Here is a 22,063-nt window from a genome sequence, read left to right as displayed (position 1 = left end):
AGTACTTGGCATTTGCTGGCAGACAACAGCTACTCACAGAAGCTATGTGTTTTGATTGCTGCCAACAAAATACTGTTCATAACAACTTGATACCGAGCATCTAAATACCTCTCTTGTTAGGTTCCCAGGGAGAAGAGGACAATACCACCAGAGAAAAATTCCAGTACTGACCCTGAGCACAATAAAAGGTAAGTGTATTATAACTGTTGACATGTGCTTAGAACCATAGAAGGTCATTCATCCCACACTGTCTGTTGGCTCTTTGGGAGAGTTGTCCAATTAGTTCAACTTTCCCACTTTCCCCAAAGCCTACAAAGTTTTACTTTTTCAAATACACGATCAATACATTTTCAATGTGGCCATGAGTCTGGTTCAGTCACTTCTTCCGGTAACATAGTTATGACTTAATAAAACAGAAAATCTTGATCTTCTCTCTGGCTCATTTGTAAATTAGCTTAAAAATGTGTCCTCTGGTTACTGATCTTTCCTGCTCACTTGAAAAAACCTTGTCTCTTTATTTGCTCTTTCAATACCATCCATAATTTTAAATCAGAGAAAGTTTTAAGTATGGTTGCAGAAGCTCCGATCCAAATGTCCAAATACCAGAGCTGTCTGAAAGATTTTACAGCATGCATCAATTTTAACTGAGCAAAATTTAAACAAAACCTTGCCTGGACAGTTTGGTTAAGCAAACTGTATTAGTGCGGTTTGTCTCCAGAGTAGTTAATGGTTTGCTGCTTTATGGATCACTGTACCTGATGCTCCAAACAAATCCTAATCCCTCTTGAAGCAAGTTGCCCATGACTTGAACCACCTGATCCACAAACTGTCAATACCTGAAACTGAACATAGCCTTAGTCTCAAGGTTGTTACATTGAAGCACAGTACAATTACTGTTTGAGCTTAGTCAATAATTGTTGCTTGCCTACTTAACCGTTGGTTCTTTCAGAACTGAATTTAATATTCTAAATATTTTCCACTGGCAATCAGGAATGAGACTCCAATCCCACTTTTCCTTCCCTTTCCAAAGAGCCATACTTGTTGCATGAACTACCTGCAACAGACCTGATCGCCCAAATGGGTCAGTCTGAAGCACCATGTCTGAACTACAGGAACTCCAGCCCTTTATACTGACAGGTGTAAGCTATCATCCCACCAAGTTAATCTGCAAACACTGATGCCGAGTTGAAACCTGGTCCAACAAGGTTCCAACCATTCCTGTTGGAACAGCCCTGGATTCTTGGAGCTGCTATTTTCGTCTGTTCATGTAAAAGGTCTGTGAGAACAAATCATCAGTACCCCAAACGCTCCACACAAGATGCAAAGATTTTTTTGTTTAATCAAAGAAAGGAACCCAATCATTGACACAAAATCTGAACTTTGTGAAAGCTACAATTACTTAGCTTGATTAATTTAGGCGAATAACACTTAAGGGATTGCTCAGTTAAGGAGATAATGTTTATTTTTTATGGATGCTGTAAACCCCATAGTTTCTCTGTCTGAGTGATGCAAAGGGATGTCCAACAGAAAGTGAAGCCTGAGTGTAACTACTTTATTGTTGGATGTTGTGCTGTCTCTGTAATTAAAAGAGGACAGCTGATTCCATATTTTAGTGAGTTAGTTAATATTCCAACAACTCAACTTTTTAATTTTATGCAGAATGTGTCATTCAGACAATATTGATGTGGCTAGAAGAAATAGAGAATTGCAGATGCTGGAGATCAGAGTCGAGAGTGTGGTGCTGGAAAAGCACAGGTGGTCAGGCAGCATCCAAGGAGCCCTGGCCTATGCTTGAAATGTTGATTCTCCTGCTCCTTGGATGCTGCCTGACCCTCTGTGCTTTTCCAGCACCACACTCTCAAATATTGATGTGGCTGTCTGTCATATGTTTTTCCCAAATTTTAACTTTGAATTTTGCATTAACTTCCAACGTTACAGTATAATGGCAAGTGATCTGATTTTTTTTTTTACCTTACTGCAAGAGTTAATCATTTTCCTAATGTGAATTATTTGGGTTTAAGCTCTACTGGTATTACTGAAATTTAGTAAGTATAGAAATGCCCCAAAATTTGACTCTTGATGTTCAGAAATATCCATCCATTAAAAAGAGAGATATAAATATCTTGTTCCCTTTTGTGCTTATCTGAGAGCAGTTTCTGTGCAATGCGATAATTTCTTATGCACTTGGGTGACACAATCTTTGGAACCAACAGACACGATGGGCTGAATCACACTTTGTTGTTCTTGAAGAATTGGAAATTGTTAACATATATAATGACCACACTATTCTTTGAACATGTTTGACCAGCAGTCCAGGGAAACGTGCTACGAAATAATGAATCCAGGTTCCAAATAATTACCATACTGACTGGGATCTTATGAGCATGTTTTATTCTTTTTTTTATGTAATAGTTTAAAAAATTTCTTTCCGTTTTGTTTTGCTCATTGGAAGATTGCTAACCCCCATGCATCTCCCTCGCACTAGAAGGGGAGTGCGGTCAGGGATGCTGTCTTCTACACAGCCAGCTTCAATGCTGCTCTATGATCGTCCAGAAGGAGCCACAATTCAAACCGGGTAAGCCGGCAGTATTGGGTTTTTAAAATATTTCCTTCCTTTGATTATATAATGACTATTATTATTGAGTCAGAGCGTCATAAAGCATGGAAACAGACCATTTGGTACAACCCGTCTGTGCTGACCATGTCCCCAAACTAAACAAGTCCTGCCTACCACTTGGCCCGTTTCCCTTCAAACCTTTCCTATTCATGAACTTATCCAAATATCTTTTAAATGGTAATTCTGCCAAGCAGCCTACTTAACAATGAACAAACTTCTCAAAATGCCTTAGACAGGTTTGAGTACCATCAGCCCTTAGATTTGAACCATCAAATCTTTCTTTTTTTATTATTCATTCATGGGATGAAGGCATCACTGACTAGGCCATCATTTATTTCCCATCCCTAATTGCCCAGAGGACAGTAAAGAGTCAACCACGTTGCTATGGGTCTGGAGTTACATGTAGGCCAGACCGGCTAAGGAAGGCAGTTTCCTTCCGTAAAGAACATTAGTGAACCAAGTGGGTTTTTCTGACAATGGACAATGAATTTATGATAATCATTAGACTCTTAATTCAATTTTTTAAAAACTAAATTCAAATTTCACCTTCTGTGAAGGTGTGACTCAAACGCAGGTCTCCAGAAGATTATCTTGCTTTCTGGATTAACAGTCCAGCGATAATACCATTAGGCCATTGCCTCCCCACTAAAGTGCTGTTACGGAAACATGCTTTATCTGTCAAAGGAGAAAGTGAGGACTGCAGATGCTGGAGATCAGAGCTGAAAATGTGTTGCTGGAAAAGCGCAGCAGGTCAGGCAGCATCCAAGGAGCAGGAGAATTGACGTTTCGGGCAGGGCTCATGCCCAAAACGTCGATTTTTATCTGTCAAAGCTCAAGTTTCATTTAAATTAATATAGTCAGTCTCTAGTAATACCAGCATATGATTTTCAAAGAAATGCTAAACTAAATTGAGATATTTTACATATGCTTATGCTATTGAAGAAAATTAAACGTGACAATTTTTCCATTGCAGTGTAAACTAATCCTTTCTTTCCAGAGTACTTCTTGTTCTGAAATAATGGTGTGGTCACATTCTTGGGCTAGCTGGCTTATCAGGGTAGTTTTAATGCTGCCTGAAATTTTGGAAAAATGATGTAATTAAGAGTTTGAGAGTGATCTTTCTAAAGTTACTTCACGGCAACTCATTTTTTTTATTTACTGGCATAGCAGGTTTTAGGCATCAGAAAATAAAATGCAACTATTTCATTAAAATTTATATTCAATTCACCATATTCCTGCCCTGAATGTTTTAATTTTTATGAATTCTGTCACACTAGAAAGAAAGAGAGAGAGATTTCTATGTCCTGCAGCACTGTGAAATAGGCACACCAGACAATGAGATTTAATTAAACAGAGATTAGAATTATGAGAATGGGAAAGTGTAAATAGAGCTGAAATGGATCCTTGGTACAGCTTAAATTAGTTGATAAGGGTCCAAAATTTAGGGAGAATGGTGGAAATCAACTAGGCTTCCTGCTCCTAAAAACTATTTATACTTGAGCTGGAGTATGCATGTGGAAGAACATCAAGGTGTACAGAAACAGGACTAGCCAACTTGAAGCTGATGAGAATTGTGGAGGAGTGGAAAGAAACACTAGTTGAAGTCACACATAGTACAAGTTAAGATGATGTGGTTGTCGGAAGTTGGTCCCCTCAATTCAATCACATCACAGCAGGATTTCCTCCAGCATTGTCCCAGGCCCAACCATCAGCTACTTCATCAGTGCTATACCTTCCATCATAAGGTCAGAGTGGAATGTTCACTGATCATTGGAGAATGTTTAGCACCACTCATTCAGTTGCTGAAGCAGTCCATGTCTATATGCACAAAACCTCGGCTAAATTCAGACTTGGGTATATAAATGCCAAGTAACATTAATACCACACAAGTACCAGGCAATTAGCATGTCCAATAAGAGAGAATCTAACCAATGCCCCTTGACATTCAATGATATTTTCATTGCTGAATCCCCCGTATTAACTGGGTTATACTTGACTAGAAATTGCACTGCACAAGTCATATAAATATTGTGGCTACAAGAGCAGGTCAGAGGCTAAGAGTTATGTAGTAAATAACTCATCTCTTGGCTCCACAAAATTTGCCCCCTATCCGCAAAGCAAAAGTCAGTGTGATGGAATATTCCCCACTTGACTGGATGAGTACAGCTCCAACAAGATCCAAGGACCTTAACTTCATCCAGGATAAAGTAGCATACTTGACTGTACCCCATTCACTTCTTGCAACGTTCACTTGACACAGTGGTAGCAGTGTTTACCGTCTACAAGATGATCTGTAACAACTCACGACAAGTCCTCCGAAAGCATGTTTCAAACCTGTGAGCTTTATCACCTGGAACACAAGGGCAGCAGATTCATGGAATATCACCACCTACAAGTTCCTGTAGAAGCCACAAACTATCCTGACATGGAACCATCCTTTCACTGTGACTGTGTCAAAATCCTAGAACTCCCTTTCCAACAGTGCTGTTGGGTACACTACACCATGTGGACTGCAGTCAAGAGGGGCACCTGACTACCATCCTCTCCAATGGAGTGAGAAATGGGAAATGAATGCTGGTCTATCCAGCAATACCCTCATCTCACAAATAATTTTTTTAAAAAGTTGTTAGATTGGGATGACCTGCATGGTTGAACCATCTTCTCAGGTACTCGGGAGGTTCATCCACATTTGATACTTTAGAATGAGACATTTTGTGATTGAGACGCACATATTTGGATTTGTCAAACATTGTTCGCTCACGTGAGCAACAAACATCTACAGTAACACCGAAGAGAATTCCCAAATTTATATCCTTTTTTAAAAAAAGTGTGTTATTCAGAAAGCTTATTAAAATAATATTATTATGTGATGGAAATGTGTTGCTGGAGAAGCGCAGCAGGTCAGGCAGCATCTAGGGAACAGGAGAATCGACGTTTCGGGCATTAGCCCTTCTCCAGCATCTGCAGACCTCATTTTCCCCCCTAATATTATTATGTGTCAAGTGTTCGCTCAGAAAAGCCAGTGCCTGAAAATATTTTCTTCAGTCAGTAGATTTAATGTAAAGCATCTACCCTACCCTCCTTCCAGTGTTCAAAAGTAGGACTGTGGGAAGTAAGGGAGGGCTGGAAGCTGGAGTTTGAAGGTGTAACATTGAAATGGTTGAGTAACCGAGTATGGGAAATGAAAACAAGCAAAGCTAGAAATACAGGTTAGCTGAACAATTCACTGAGTGATTCAGCTCATAATATTATTAAAGTTGCTGTTGGTAATGGGGGAATAACACTTCATTGACTGCACAGTGTAATATATGACATACCTTCAAGAAGCAGCTGAACCAATTCCTGACCTGGACACATTATTATTTGGAAAGCCAATGTCTTTTCTAGGTAACACTTAGTCCATGGGAGCTTCTGGTTTTGATTTTCTGAGGAGGTCAAAGAAGAGTTTTCGAGATTGTGTTTTGTCTGTTTGCCTGTCTTAGGAGTCTATGGCTGCTTGAGTAGACGTGAGTTTGTCAGTGGGCGGGTGTTGGGCCTGAAATGATTCAGCTGAAGAGGAAGAAGTGGCTGGTAGGGGAAGAGTAATCAATGGGGACAAAAATAATTATTTGATAGTCCAGTTATAAAGTTGTCAAGTAAGCTTTGTGGAACAACTTGATTTACCTGTCTGTCATTTTTCTATTTTTATTAATAAAAAACTCACTACATTTAATATTTATTGTGGAGATATTCCATAAAGCCAGTGATTGCATATCCTTATTTTCAGTGGAAACAGAAATCAATTGCCTGTGCAATTTGAACTTTATAAATAAACTATTTTAATATTAATGCTGTTTTCGTGTTGATTAACGATGAGACCCTGGCTTGACTTCAGTGTCACTGTTTTCCCTCCTGGACTGGACTAGATTCCCTCAGTGTTAGTGTCTCTCCTCCTGGTCTGGGCTGGACTGGACTGGACACCCTTAGTGTCACTGTCTCCCCTCCTGGACTGGACTAGGCTGGGATGGACTGGACTGGACTGCACACCCCCATGGGGTCAGTGTCTCCCTTCATGGACTGGACTAGGCTGGGATGGACTGGACTGGACCCTGTCACAGTGTCACTGTCTCCCTTGTGGACTGGGCTGGACTCTCTCACAGTGTCACTGTCTCCCCTTGTGGACTGGGCTGGACTCCCTTACAGGATCACTGTCTCCCCTTGTGGACTGGACTGGACACCATCACAGTCTCACTGCATCCCCTTGTGGACTGGATTGGATTCCCTTACATTGTCACTGTCTCCCCTCATGGACTGGGCTGGACCCCCTCACAGTGTCACTGTCTCCCCTGTGGACTGGACTGGACCTCCTCACAGTGTCACTGTCTCCCCTGTGGACTGGGCTGGACCCCCTCACAGTGTCACTGTCTCCCCTGTGGGATTGGGCTGGACCCCCTCACAGTGTCACTGCATCCCCTTGTGGACTGGATTGGATTCCCTCACAGTGTCACTGTCTCCCCTCATGGACTGGGCTGGACCCCCTCACAGTGTCACTGTCTCCCCTTGTGGATTGGGCTGGATTCCCTCACGGTGTCACTGTCTCCCCTGTGGACTGGGCTGGACCCCCTCACAGTGTCACTGTCTCCCCTGTGGACTGGGCTGGACACCCTCAGTGTCACTGTCTCCCCTTGTGGACTGGACTGGACCCCCTCACAGTGTCACTGTCTCCCCTCATGGACTGGACTGGACACCCTCTTGGTGTCACTGTCTCCCCTCATGGACTGGGCTGGTCTCCCTCACAGTGTCACTGTCTCCCCTTGTGGACTGGACTGGGCTGGGTTCCCTCAGTATGAAAGTCTCCTCTCTGTCAGATCTGATATGCTCAATATGTTTGTGGCACTTCCTGTTTGCACTGCTTTACTTATGAATCTTTGAATGTGCTAATGTTTTGACAAACCTTTGGCTTCGTGGAACAAAATTAATAACTCTCTTGCATTTTGAACTTCAGATTGATGAAGCTTTTTGCTCCATAATTCTTCCTTTATTGCTTTATTGGAAACATAAATAGTTCATAAGAAATTTAAGATTAATTTTGAGTGGCTTTACTTGACATTGACAGGACTTCCCATAGTGTCAATAGCAGCACCGTCACCTAATACTACCAGTACATTTGCCACTGTTTTAAAAGTACCAGACTAAAAGCACATGTTTGATTCAGGTGAGAGGCTCATTTTAAGATAGGAACTATGATTGCACAATGTGTGCTTAAGATAATCTGTGTTGGGGGACACACTTCTCTGCCAGGCAATATAGCTGATTAGTGAGCGCTTCCTCCTAGTTAAAATCTACCCATTATCAAAAAAGGTTGTTTTGAGGGAAATAATGGCAAGGTTGACAAATCAGCTTTAAATGGTTAAGTGGTTTTCCATGTCGCCATTACATTACAGTATGTATGAAATTATTGTCTTTTCTTTTTAAGGAATTGCATGCTGTCTGCAACAGATCACCCAGTCATTTCCACCGCAGATAATCGAGTGCAACAACTGAGAGTTTTGCCAGTCAATCTGGTGTTGCCTGGCCACTCCGTCGGACACGATAAAGTAAATCAGTTTACAAACACAGACACTACTGTCACTGTCTCTGTCACAACAGTACCAACACAATCTATTAAAACCGAAATGAACCCTAATAACTTTTCTGTGGGAATGCTGCCAACATCATATTGCAGCGAGCCTCCTGAGCGCTCGGTCATTCATGATCGAAATCCTCATGGTGACCACTTTGCCTCAACTGTACAGTCACAGAGAAGAACTCCAGACACAACTTTCACAGAGAATTTCAAGGAAGGCACTCAAGAGGTAATTTACACATTTATTGCACGATCTGACATAGTTGTTAGCGCTTAGTCTCCTTTATCATGGAATGACAACCCTGTAGTTTAAATCAAAACAGAAAGTGTTGGAGAAATGTCTGGCAACATCTGTGGAGAAACAGTTAATGTTTGGAGTCAAATATGATTAGTTCAAAATACCCCATATTTTAGTTTTGGTTTCCCTGAGAGGGCAGATGGAAGATGATCATCTCTTAGCCCTCTTAATGCCATCCTAAGGCACTGTTATGGTTATATAGAACAAGGCCATGGATGGCTGAATTTCTATCCTCAATGCCATAGCGGCCTGATGTAGATTGAGAACTTGATACAATTGATGGAAGAGGTTAAACCAATCTCTCATCTATCTATTGTGCCACGAAGCAGTATTGAAATGGACCAGGACATGTAAGACTACTTGCAGCATTATTAATTATAGTTTAACCTTGGTGTGCCACATCGTCTACTTACTTAGTAAAGAGTACATCATTTGGGGTGATACTCACATTGCGCAGTAATATGAAAAGAACAGTGAATTGCAGCCCATTGAGCAACCTGTCTGAAAAGAAAAATCCAGCAGAGTATAAAACTATCTGCTGATTCATTACCATCTGGGATTACTTCTGTTCTGTGGAAAATGTGGGATCATAATGACAGCTTTTCATTGCAAATTGTTAGTGTAGCCCATCCCTTCAGATATTTCCACTTTCCCTTTTTGTGGATGGCTAATTTTCATTTGGATTATTACAGAGATTGGATGCAAACTGGCAGGTGTAGTCAACATGAAGGACAGAATTCATGCTCTGAGGTTGTTGAAACTCAATGTTGAATCCAGAGGGCTGTGAAGTGCTTCCATAGAAAATGTGAAACTGTACCTTCAGCTTGCACCAGCTTTCACTGGAGCACTGCAGGAAGCCTAGCATAACAATGTTAGCACTGGAGCAAGATGGTGTTATCGAAATGGCAAGTAACTGGAAGGTCAGGGTCATTCTTACAGATAGAGTCCAGAGCGTTTATTATAGTAGGGCTTAAAAAAAATTCTGGTTATTATATCTGGAATCAGTACAAATTTGAAGGCAAAAAAATAGTAAGAAACGTAATGCTGAATGGGTTCCAGAGAATTAACTGTTTAGAGAACAAAAGCTGGAATGGTATGCAGGATTTGGCATGTGACAGATAGAAATGTTTCGAACAGAACTAAAGGAATAGGAATGCCAGTCTGTCATCTTTAATTCTACATAAACATGAGCTCATCCAAAATTCTGCTACCTGTATCCTAACTTGCACAAACTTCTGCTCACCCTATAATGCTGTGCATACCATCCTAAGTTGGCTTTTGAGACAACAAAATCTCAGTTTTAAAGTTTTCATTTATGTTTTCATATCTCTCTCTCTCTCCTCTTGATCTCTGCAGTGTCCTCCAACTTGACCACGTCTGAAAGATCTGCGCTCCATGGATTGTGGGCTTGTCACTCTTAAATCTCTGATTTTAATCACTCCACCATTGACAGTCATGTTGTCAGCTACTTAGGCTTTAAGCTCTGATATTCCTTCTGGAAAGCTCATTGCAATTCTACACTCTTCAATTTTAAGATTCTTCATAAAATCTGCCTCTATAACCATCATCATCTGCCCAAATTTCTCATTATGTGGCTTGGTGTCAATATTTTTTTGATAAAACTCCTGTGATGTGCCTTGGGGTGTTTTTACTGTGTTAAAGATGCAATACAAATGCAAGTTGTTTCTTGACTGGTATAAACACTTTTATATCTATTTCATAATTTGGAACAATTACACCATTACGTGGAGCACACTAAGGCTGTAATTAACTTGGTCTGAGTAGGAACCTCATTTCTTGCCACAACAATTTACAGCAATCTGATAATCTTGTATAACAAGAAAACAGCTTTAACCATTACAGGTGTTACTGTTTGCCAACATTACAGATAAAAAAAAGTATGTTACAAATGAATTCATTGCAATGAATATGCAAAAAAAAGAACTTAGTTATGAATTCCTGTCTAAAACAGCCATTTGTGTGTAACTCATTGAAAAATCTGAAGGTGCTTCCCAGGAGCATCATAAACCAAACTGTTGACACCAAACTGCATAAGATGATAGTGAATTAGATGACCAAATGCAAATCTTACCCCTGATCGTTTGTACGTGACACTGAATATCCAACCTTACCTCTGACCTGAACTTGAACAGCTACACAAATACAATAGTTACAAGAGCAAGTCAGATGCTGCGATTTCTGCTGGAAGTCACTCACCTCCTAACTCTTCAAAGCTTTCCTGACATATACAATGTACATACCAGGAGTTTGATGGAGCACTCCACTTGCCTGGATGAGTGTAGCTTCCCTAACATTTTAAGAAGCTTGACAAAGAAACTGCTAGACTGACACCCGATCCAATACCTCCAACATTCATTTCCTTCCCCACCAGCTATCAGAAGCCACAGTGAAACCCATTTACAAAATGCATCACAGCAACTCACCAAGGCTGCTCTGACAACATATTCCAAACCAGTGACCTCAACTACCTAGAAGGTCACAGACTGCAGATGCATACGAACACATGCTTTGGTGATAATCCAATGAAACTTCAATACCTTAGCACAGTTTTAAAAATCACTTAAACTTCGATTCTGTTTGGAGTTCTTGCTAATTTATCCTGATGAGAGTTGTGTACAGGCCTCCGAGCAGTTGTCAAGATGTGAGAAGAATTGAATCAGGAGATGCAAAAGGCATGTAAGAAAGACACTGTTACATAATCATAGGAGTCTTCATTATGCCAGTGAACTGAGAAAACCAGCTTGGTAGCAGATCTCAAGAAAAGGAATTAATGGAATGTTTTTGAGATTGGTTTTTTGGAGCAACTTGTGGTAGAGTCCACTAAGAAACCGGCAATTCTGGATTTGGTAATATGTAATGAGGCATGGAAGGGGAGACAGTGGAGCAGCAATGGTAGGAGTTACTGGGGATAATCTGGGAGGCACAGCAGAAATTCATCCCAAGGAAGTAGAAAAAAACTCAGGGGAGGATGGGGCAACCATGGGTGACAAGTGAAGTCAGGAACAGCACAAAAGCAAAAGAGAAAGCATATAATGTGGTGAAGATTAATGGAAAACCAGAGGATTGGGAAGTCTTTAAAAACCAGCAGAAGATAGCTAACAAAAGAATAAGGTGTGTGTGTGTGGAGTGGGGGGAGTTGGGGGGAGGTGGTTGGTGGAGAAGAAGTTTAAATATGAGAGTAAGCTAGCTAGTAATATTAATGAAGATTGCAAGTATCTAAAAAGAGAGAGGTAAGAGTGAACATTGGAGGCTGAAAACTGAGGTTGGAGAAGTAGTAGAGGAAATGGTGGAGGAACTGAATAGGTACTTTGCATCAGTCTACACAGTGGAAGACACTAACAGGAAACTGTAGGCCAGTTAACCTGATCTTGGTCATTGGTAAGATTTTAGAGTCCATTATTAAGGATGAGATTGTAGTGTACTTGGAAGTGCTTGGTAAAATAGGACTGAATCAACACAGCTTCGTCAAGGGGAAGTCATGCTTGACAAATCTGTTGGAATTCTTTGAGGAGGTGACAAGCAAGTTAGACAAAAGGAGAACCAGTGGACATGATCTAATTGGATTTCCAAAGGTGTTTGACAAGGTGCTGCACAGGAGGCTGGGAAATATGATAATTGCCTGTAGTGTTAGGAGTAAGGTATGGCATTGATAGAGGAATGGCTGACAGAAGGCAGAGAGTAGGGATAAATGAGTCTTTTTTGGGATGTCAGCCAGTGACTTGTGAGTTCCACAGGGGTCAGTGTTAGGACCACAACTATTCATGTTATATATTAACAATCTGGATGAAGGAACTGAGGACATTGTTACTAGGTTTGCAGATGACACAAAGATAGGTGGAGGGTCAAGTAATATTGATGAATCGAAGAGGCTGCTGAAACACTTGAATATGCTAGGCAAGTTGGCAATGAAATGGCAGATGGAATACAATGTGGGAAAGTATGAGGTTATGCACTTTGGTATGAAGAATAGAAGCATAGATTATTTTCTGAATGGGGAAAGGCTTTGGAAATCTGAAGCTTAAATGGACCTGGTAGTTCTAGTTCAGGATTCTCTTAAGGTAAACATGCAGGTTCACTTAGTGGTTAGGAAGTCAAATGAATTGTTAGCATTCATTTCAAGAGGGCTAGAATACAAGGGCAGAGATGCACTGCTGAGGTTGTATAAGGCTGTGGTCAGACTGCGTTTGGAATATTGTGAACAATTTTCAACCTGTATATAAAAAAGGATATGTTGGCATTGGAGGAGTCCAGAAAATGGTTACATGGATGATCCTAGGGATGAAAGACTTATCATATGAGAAGCAGTTGAGGACTCTGGGCCTGTACGTGAAGGAGTTTAGAAAGATATGGGGGGATCTGATTGAAACTTACAGAATGCTGACAGGCCTAGATAGAGTGGACATGGAGATGTTTCCACTAGTAGGGGAGACTAGCACTTGAGGGCACAGCCTCAGAGTGAAGGGACAACATAGAACCGAGATAAGGAGGAATTTCTTCAGCCAGAAGGTAGCTAATCCATGGAAGTCATTGCTGCAGAGGGCTGGTGGAAGCCAAGTCATTGAGCGTATTTAAGACAAAGCTAGATTCTTGATTGGTAAGGGAATCAGGGGTTATGGGGAGAAAGCAGGAGAATGAGATTGAGAAACATTTCAACCATGATCAAATGACAGAGCAGACCCAATGGGCTGAATGGTCTAATTCTGCTCTTCTATTTTACAGTCTCATCACTGGTTGATTACCTTCATCAGGACAATTCTGAAGGTTCTTTGACCTGAAACATTAACACTGTTTCTCTCCATAAATGCTGTCAGACCTAAATATTATAAATATTTTCAGTTTTGGTTTCACTAAAAGACTATCTGTTTATATTCCATTGCGATTTGTGGAAGCTTGCTGTGTCGATGTTGGTTGCCTTATTTCCTACATGATAACAATGAGTGTGTTTCAAAAGTTCTTCACTGGCTGTCAAATACAATGGAGTGTTCTGAGGTTGAATCATCAAATTCCTGCCTCTGCACGTTGTCTCTTGTCATATGAGAAGCAATTGAGGACTCTGGGTCTGTACTTACATTCAGTCTTACTGATGACTTATGGTGCAGACATTTGCTACTTTTGTCCATTCTTCTTGATTTCAAAAATTCCACAATTGTTCTGCAACAGCAATACAGGAATAATTGAATTTATAACATGCCCCTTAGAATCACAGGTAATCCCAAAGTCTGTATATTTTTTCAATGTGTAAGTCACACTGGTGCTTTAGCCTCAGCACTATTGCAGAATTAGGATACGGGTCAGGATAAATGCTGAGGTCAGCTCCTCCCCAGGACACAAACAGGATACAGATTAAAATATGAATTACTAAACAAGTCGGCTTTCAGCTCTAACCTCGCCAACCTGTGATTTTGCATTCTAATCAAATGTGTGCAAGAATAATCACAGGTTGGCAAGTATACAAGCGGAAAACTCAAGCTGGTGGGGAAGATATTGTTTATCTAATGGGAAGAGGAATTGTGGTTGGTGCATATTTACCCTTTTGCTGATTTTAAGTTGAAAAGTAGCCAAGAGTCTCGGGTGATGTTTTCTAGTGTAAAACTCCACCTGCTTTAGGTTAAAATTAATGGAGAGACAAAGTTGTAACCCTTTACTCAGAGGAAGAAAAGCTTTCATTTATTGCTTTGCACAAGATATCATTTCACATGCTGAAATGCTTTGAATTGCCTTCACTCAGTTGCTATGTTAACAAAAGAAGCATGTGTTTTGCTCGAAGTATTCTTCAAACTTATCAATGAAATATATAACCAGTTAAATAATTCCTGGGAATGGGAAGAATGTTAGCCAAGATAGCCAGCAAACTATCTGCATTTCTTCACTAAACCTTTAATGTCTACATTGTCAAACAGGAGGTTCATTCTCATTCTCTGACAGTGTTTGGATGGTCTTCCATCCAATTTTGGATCAATGGATGGTCCTCCATCCCACATTGACTTGTCTGCCTCGATTACTAAGGTCCAGGACTTCAATCATTCTTGGAAAATGTTAGCAACTGGACCAGGCTGACACAGTACCATGGGTGTATAATCTTCATCAGGAATGGAACAAAACCTCAAATGTCATGTATTAAGGTTCACCCTGGGTGAGAAATAGTAATCATACAGACTCAAATAGAATTATACTTCTGCACGTAATCAAGACCATTGATAAAGTACTTTACAGGTTTATCAACCATCATCAACCTAATTGTTGATTGGAATCAGGATTGGTGCTAGTTAAGGTGCATTGAAATGAATAAATTATTCAGTGCAAAATATAATAGTTAATTAATTTGTTCAAAGGCATTTGCAAGAAACAAAGCCTGCTTCAATAAGATGTGTTGTATAGTTTTCGTTTGACTTTGGGGTCAAGATGAGATTTTATAGCATTTTCCCTCTCATATGTCCACAATAGAATAAAAAGGACAAGTCTGTGCAGTCATGGTCACATTGGCCTTTTAATCCACCTTCTTACGTTTCCTTTCATCACAGGTATTTGGCTTTCCTACGGATCTCCATGTACGAATGCCCACTATGAATTCAGAGGAGTATGCCTTTGATAGAATGAGGTAAATATTTTTACATAAAGCAAAGGAGATCTGAAAATAGCAAAAACAAGCTCAGCAGGTCTGGCAGCATCTGTGGAGAGAAAACAGAGTTAATGTTCTGAAGTTCTGATAAAGGGTGGCTGGACTCGAAGTGTAAACTCTATTTCCTCTCCACAGATGCTGTCAGACCTGCTGAGTTTCTCCAGCAATTTCCGTTTTCATTTGTTAAATATTTTAAACATACCTGTTATCTTTTAATAGAGACTTAATGCCTGTGCATTTTTATACACTAATACTTACATTTCAAATACGTCATTAGTGTCTTAATTGGTAGCATTTGCAACTTCATAAAATGCTCCTATATTGTGTGAAGTGAGTTGCAGTAGATAGTAACTCACTTTAAGTCAGAAAGTAAAATTGGACCCAAGAATTTTTAATAGAGGGAAGCACTAATCAAGTCATGCTGAATCAAGTTGACTCTGTGATATAACATTCAGTGAATCTACTATAGTGTACAGAATGTAATCGGTATTAATTTCTGGGGGATGTTAGCTGATGCACAACACTTGTAAAATTTATAGTACTGTAGCAGAGAAATTTGGAAGATGTGGGTGCTCAAGAAAGCAAGAAATTAGGAAGAGCAGTTCAACCCATCAAGCTCATTTCTACCATAAATGCCACATACCAATTAATTTGTGGAAAGAAATTCATATAAAAATGCATCTTGATCCCCACTGGTGAACAAAGAAGGTACAGGATTTGTTTTATTATTCCTTCAGATGATGTGGATGTCCTTAGCTAGCATTTGTTCCTATCCTTACTTGCCCTTGTGAAGGTGATGGTGATCTGCCATCTTGAGCAACTACAGTGTGGTGTAGGGATAACCACTGTGCTGTTAGGGAGAGTGTTCTAGGATATTGAGCCAGTGAAACACAGCGATATAGTTACAAGTCAGGATATTGTGTGACTTGGAGGGGAACTTGCAGGTGATCGTACGCCCATGCATCTTCAGACCTTAACCTGGTGGTAGAGGTCACTTTTTGGAATGTACTGTCAGAGGAGCCTTGGTGAGTTGCTGCAGTGCATCTTGTAGATAGTCTACACAACTGCCACTGACGGTTGGTAGCAAAGGAAGTGATTATTTGAGGTGGTGGATGGGTTGTCAGTCAAGTGGGCTGCTTTGCCCTGGATGGTCCTGGATCGAGCTTCTTCAATGTTATTGAAGTTGCACTTGCCCAGGCAAGTGAGGAGTATTCAATCAAACTCCTGACGTACACATTTATAGATGTCAGTAAGGCCTTGCAGAGACAGGAAGTGAGTGACTTCCTACAGAATTCCTAGAATCTGACTACTCTTTTAGCTATAGTATTTGTGTGGCTATTCCAGTTCAGTTTCTGGTCAATGGTAACTATGGTGATAGTGGATGTTTCAGAAATTGTACTGCCATTCAATGTCAAGGGGAGATGGTTAAATTCTTTTGTTGATGGTCATTGTCTGGCATTTTTTGCACATAATAACATCATGGCTGATCTGATTGTGTTCTGAATTCCACATTCCCATTTACCCTCGATTAACCTTTCAAACTCTTGCCCAACAATAAACTATTCACCTCGATCTTAAAAATATTCAGTTACTTGGCCTCCACAGCCTTCTGAGACAATGTTCCAAAGCCATGCAGTACTCCAAGAGAAAAGCTTTTTATTCATCTCAGTCCTAAAAGTGTAACTCCTAATGTTTAAACAGTGGCCTCTGGTTCATGACCTGATTTGAGACAAAAGAACTGCAAATGCTGGAATCCAAAGTAGTGGAAGAACACAGCAATCCAGGCAGCATCAGGAGGTGGAGAAGTCAACGTTTCGGGTATAACCCTTCTTCAAGACTAGATGTGGGGGTACCATTTCCATTGCCACTTCTGGGTTCGCACTACATTCCCCAACCCCTCCATACCATTCCCTGTAAGCGAAAAAAGATGCAAAACCTGCCTGTACACCAGTTCTCTCACCTCCATCCAGGGCCCCAAACAGTCCTTCCAGGTGAGACAGAGGTTCACATGCATCTTCTCCAACCCAGTCTACTGCAGCTGGTTGCTTCCAATGTGGTCTTCTCTACATTGGTGAGATGTGATTAAACTAGGTGTCCATTTCACCGGGCCCGAAATGGCCAGCCTGACCTCCCAGTCACTGCTCATTTCAATTCCCCTCCCACTCCCCCTCCGATATGTCCATCCTCGACCTCCTCTGATTTGCCAGAGCGAATCAGACCGCAAATTGGAGGGACAACAGACCATCTTCCGCCTGGGCAGCCTACAGCCCAGAGGACTCAACATTGAGTTCTCCAATTTCAAATAACCTTCCCACCCATCCACCATCACCCTTTCCAGCCCCGCCTCCTCCCTTCCATTCCACCTATCAACCCTTCCTTCCAGCTACCAATCGGATTCGTCCCTCCCATCGATCACCCAGGTGGTACCCACTACCTGTGTTCACCTATCACTACCTCACTATTATGCCTCTCCCAACCCCAGCCCCCGCCCCCCACCACCATCTCACTTTATCTGTAGCTTACCTATTCTTACATCTAGTCCTGAAGAAGGGTTATAACCGAAACGTTGACTCCGCTTGCTGATGCTGCCTGGGCTACTGTGTTCTTTTGGCCTCCTGTTTGTCTGCTCTGGTTCTTGACACAGTGACAACAGGAAACATTGTTTCCTTTCTTTCACAGCTTGTGAAGAATCATTGTGACCCAGCTCACAGCAGGTTTACTGGAAAATGAGCATTTATAAATTAATTTCCCCAACAATTCCACACCATCCCTCCACAATTCCCACCTCCTTTTCTTAAATATTTTAATATTTTCCTGGGATATATTTTCTCGGGTGCGAGTTACTATCACTCACTGTTGATGATCCAGGTGTGTGCGTCCAGAGTCTACTGAGAGGTTGTTCAATAGTAAGATGTATTAGAGGGGCACGATGGCACAGTGGTTAGCATTGTTGCCTCACACCGCCAGAGACCCGGGTTCAATTCCTGCCTTAGGCGACTGACTGTGTGGAGTTTGCACATTCTCCCTGTGTCTCCCTGTGTCTGCGTGGGTTTCCTCTGGTTTTCCCCCACAGTCCAAAAAATGTGCAGGTTAGTTGAATTGGCCATGCTAAATTGCCCGTAGCGGGGGGGGGGGGGGTGAAATGTAGGATAATGGGTCTGGGTGGGTTGTGCTTCAGCGGGTCAGTGTGGACTTGTTGGGCCGAAGGGCCTGTTTCCACACTGTAAGTAATCTAATTATTTCTCCATACCTGTCAGAAGTGAAAGGCCTGGCCAAATTACCCCACCCTGTCTCAGAACTGTTGACAGTAAAAATAGTGCTCCAGTGAGTGCCTGGCATCTCAGTTGACGTGACTTAACATGGTATAGAATTACCTAAGAGTCTACAGCAAACAAGCCCATTGAATTCAAATTCAATTCACTTGAATTCTCAGTGAATGGTTGTTTGAAGTTTTCGTTTCACTAGGCACTGACTTTTGGTGAGAGTAACAAGGGAGGGACAGACAGGGAGAGTATCTTCTGAGAATTCTCCTTCACAAAGCGATGTTTCCTGGTCTCTGCTTCCCCTCCAGAGCAGCTGTTGATTTGGATTTATTTGTATGTTCTGAGTCTACTCATTTGCTTTTCAAAGCTGGCTAACGGCAGCCAAACCTTTCATTTCCCGACATATGAAATTATCATACAAGTGCGAATTAAACAGGATGCAAATTTCTTGATGCTTCTAGATGTGGTTGTCTGATTTCACTGACTTTGGTTGAAGGGATCATTTCAGTGTAGTTTTTGTACAACTCTAACTTGTGTTTCGCAAAATTAAAAATCACACAACACCAGGTTATAGTCCAAAAGGTTTATTTGGAATCATACCTTCGAAGCGCTGCTTTTTCACCACCTGACGAAGAAGCAGTGCTTCGAAAGCTAGAGCTTCCAGATAAACCTGTTGGACTATAACCTGGTGTTGTGTGATTTTTAACTTTGTCCACCCCAGTCCAACATCGGCTCCTTCACATCATTGTTTCACAAAGTTTGCCTCAATTCAATGATCGCAGCAGTTACTTTAGGTCTGAATTTACCATTTTTAAAAGTCATTTAGTCTGTAAAAGCCTTGATCTTTAGAATTAGATGATACACTTTGAATAATGATATTCCATTTTTACTACAATCATAATACTGTTGGAAATATGGTTCATTTTTCATTTACTATTTTACAGAAGTACATTTGAATATGTTTTGGAAGCTTCCAAATCACTTAAACAAAAGACAGGTGATGGAACCATGACTTATTTGAACAAAGGACAGTTTTATCCCATCACACTCAAAGAAGTGGGTTCCAATGAAGAAATCCATCATCCAGTCAGCAAAGTCAGAGTAAGTGTTGGTGTGAACGTCAACCTGATTTCATTGTCATAATATATATAATTGGTCCCTGTACAAGTACCGTACTGCCATTTTCAATCTTTCAAATAATTTCTGAAAGATTTTTTTGATGTAAACCATAAATGAAATATATACATTGTGAAAAATTTTGCTACGTAGCTAAAGCACAAACCTCTTACTAAGTGGAGTAAATTCTGACTTTGTGGTAGTGGAAAATAGTTGACAGTAAACTTGAAGTTTACATGTCCTGGTATTTTTTAATTTCCATTAACTTCAGAAGAGATATTAGATAATCTACTACTTCTTTAAAATCTGCCACTCTATCATTCAAAGGCCAAAATCTACCCATGTTTTGATTGCATGCAGTGAATGCTTTACAGATCCTTTTCATTGTACAATATATGGTCCTAGTAAAATCTTGCACTTCATTATTGTAAAATTCTGAATTTCCTTCTATTTTCAGAGTGTGATAATGGTTGTTTTTGGTGATGATAAAATCCGTGATGAGCAACTTAGGCACTGGAAATACTGGCACTCCCGGCAGCATACTGCGAAACAGCGCTGCATTGACATTGGTATGGAACCAACAACTGCTTGCTGTCAGATAAAAAGGGAGTAAATGTTTGTTTGGTTGGGGGTGATTTATGTTACCAACTTATCCCTTGTGGAATAGGTGCCTCACTTTGACTGTGGTCACCAATGGGAAACAATAGGGTGGCACAGTGGCTCAGTGGTTAACACTGCTGCCTCACAGGGCCAGGGACCCGGATTTGATTCAAGCCTTGGGTGACTGTGTGGAGTTTGTATGTTCTCCCCGTGTCTGTGCGGGTTTCCTCCGGGTGCTCCAGTTTCTTCCCACAGTCCAAAGATGTGCAAGTTAGGTGAATTGGCTAAATTGCCCATAGTGTTCAGGGATGTGTAGGCTAGGTGTATTAAGTCAGGAGAAATGTATTCTAATAGGGTAGAGGTGGTTTACTCTTCGGAGGATCGGCGTGGACTTGTTGGGCCAAATGGCATGTTTCCACACAGTAGGGATTCTGTGATGTATATTGGTCCACCCTAGAAACAAGCCACTGTTCACCTCCTTGAGTTTGCTTTGCCTGACTGTGAGGTATGTTAGATGTCCACAACAGAAACAGGAACAATCCTAAAGCAAAGAACTTCAGGGTAATTGTTGCCACTGCAGCTACTGGCTAAGGCATGGTCCTTTGATATTTCTGTGGAAGATTGCAAAGATCAAAGCCAAACTGTCTTGAGAAATAAAATTTCCTCCAATTTTTCAAGATAGGCCACCCTTACCTATCGGTCCAACTGGATGGGCAAAGCCTTCTTAAAGCAGTCCCTTCAACTACTGCCATTTCAGAGCTCCTGCTGCAGCGTCTGCAAGTTGTTCAGTACTGCTGCTGATTTCCCACTTGCTCCGTTCTCCTCCTGCACACTCACCTGAGTCCCAGAGGATCAGAGGGCTGCTCTCTCATTAGACAACTGGTAGTGATTTAACCTGAGGAACACCACCCCAACATTGCAGTTAGAGCATTACCTTTCAGAAGCTTGCACTGCTTATTGAGGGTAAGCAATCAAAAGAAGCAATTGCAAAGAGTTTGCTAAATCATAGCTTGCTTCAACTCTGAGATTAGAAGCATACAAGTCTCTCTCTGATCCGAATATCTATGCAAGTTGATCAGAATTTTGATTTTCTTTCTGGTTTAACATTAGATTTGCGATCTGAATTTTGTCAGAGGACTAAGATTGGTTGAAACTCCATGTCTTGGTTCATGAAACACTGACCTGCCTGTATTGGGGTCTCAGCCAGCCCGAAGGTCCATGTTGCTCACAATGCTCACTTTATGACTTAAATATATAACCAAATAGAGTCACAGAGATGTACAGCATGGAAACCCGTCCATGCCGACCAGATATCCCAACCCAATCTAGTCCCACCTGCCAGCACCCGGCCCATATCCCTCCAAACCCTTCCTATTCATATACCCATCCAAATGCCTCTTAAATGTTGCAATTGTACCAGCCTCCACCACTTCCTCTGGCAGCTCATTCCATACACGTGCAACCCTCTGCGTGAAAAAGTTGCCCGTAGGTCTCTTTTATATCTTTCCCCTCTCACCCTAAAGCTATGCCCTCTAGTTCTGGACTCCCCGACTCCAGGGAAAAGATTTTGCCTATTTACCCTATCCATGCCCCTCATAAGTTTGTAAACCTCTATAAGGTCACCTCTCAGCCTCTGACGCTCCAGGGAAAACAGCCTCAGCCTGTTCAGCCTCTCCCTATAGCTCAAATCCTCCAACCCTGGCAACATCTTTGTAAATCTTTTCTGAATCCTTTCAAATTTCACAACATCTTTCCGATAGGAAGGAGACCAGAATTGCATGCAATATTCCAACAGTGGCCTAACCTATGTCCTGTAGAGCTGCAACATGACCTCCCAACTCCTGTACTCAATACTCTGACTAATAAAGGAAAGCATACCAAGCCTTCTTCACTATCCTATCTACCTGCGACTCCACTTTCAAGG

At 41.3% G+C, this 22,063-nt stretch overlaps 1 protein-coding gene across 3 annotated transcripts in view; it reads left to right on the top strand.

Moving 5' to 3' along the window:
• LOC122541331 (grainyhead-like protein 1 homolog) overlaps positions 1-22,063 on the top strand; it is a 122,740-nt gene that overhangs the window by 26,715 nt on the left and 73,962 nt on the right. Inside the window, exons 3-8 of one of the 3 annotated variants that reach the window (XM_043678014.2) lie at positions 121-188; positions 2,486-2,575; positions 8,073-8,451; positions 15,063-15,139; positions 19,368-19,524; positions 19,997-20,108. In XM_043678014.2, the coding sequence (XP_043533949.2) occupies positions 121-188; positions 2,486-2,575; positions 8,073-8,451; positions 15,063-15,139; positions 19,368-19,524; positions 19,997-20,108 (883 nt within the window). Of the gene's footprint in view, positions 1-120; positions 189-2,452; positions 2,576-8,072; positions 8,452-15,062; positions 15,140-19,367; positions 19,525-19,996; positions 20,109-22,063 lie in introns of all 3 variants that reach the window. The other 2 variants (XM_043678006.2, XM_043678020.2) reach the window with 2 other exon arrangements.

The sequence above is a fragment of the Chiloscyllium plagiosum genome, unplaced genomic scaffold (genome assembly GCF_037043375.1).
Source record: "Chiloscyllium plagiosum isolate Xiang-an unplaced genomic scaffold, Cpla_swu_hap1 HiC_scaffold_3, whole genome shotgun sequence".
NCBI lineage: Eukaryota > Metazoa > Chordata > Chondrichthyes > Orectolobiformes > Hemiscylliidae > Chiloscyllium > Chiloscyllium plagiosum.
The sequence above is the reverse complement of the archived record's forward strand: the minus strand, read 5'-3'. Positions and strand labels throughout refer to the sequence as shown.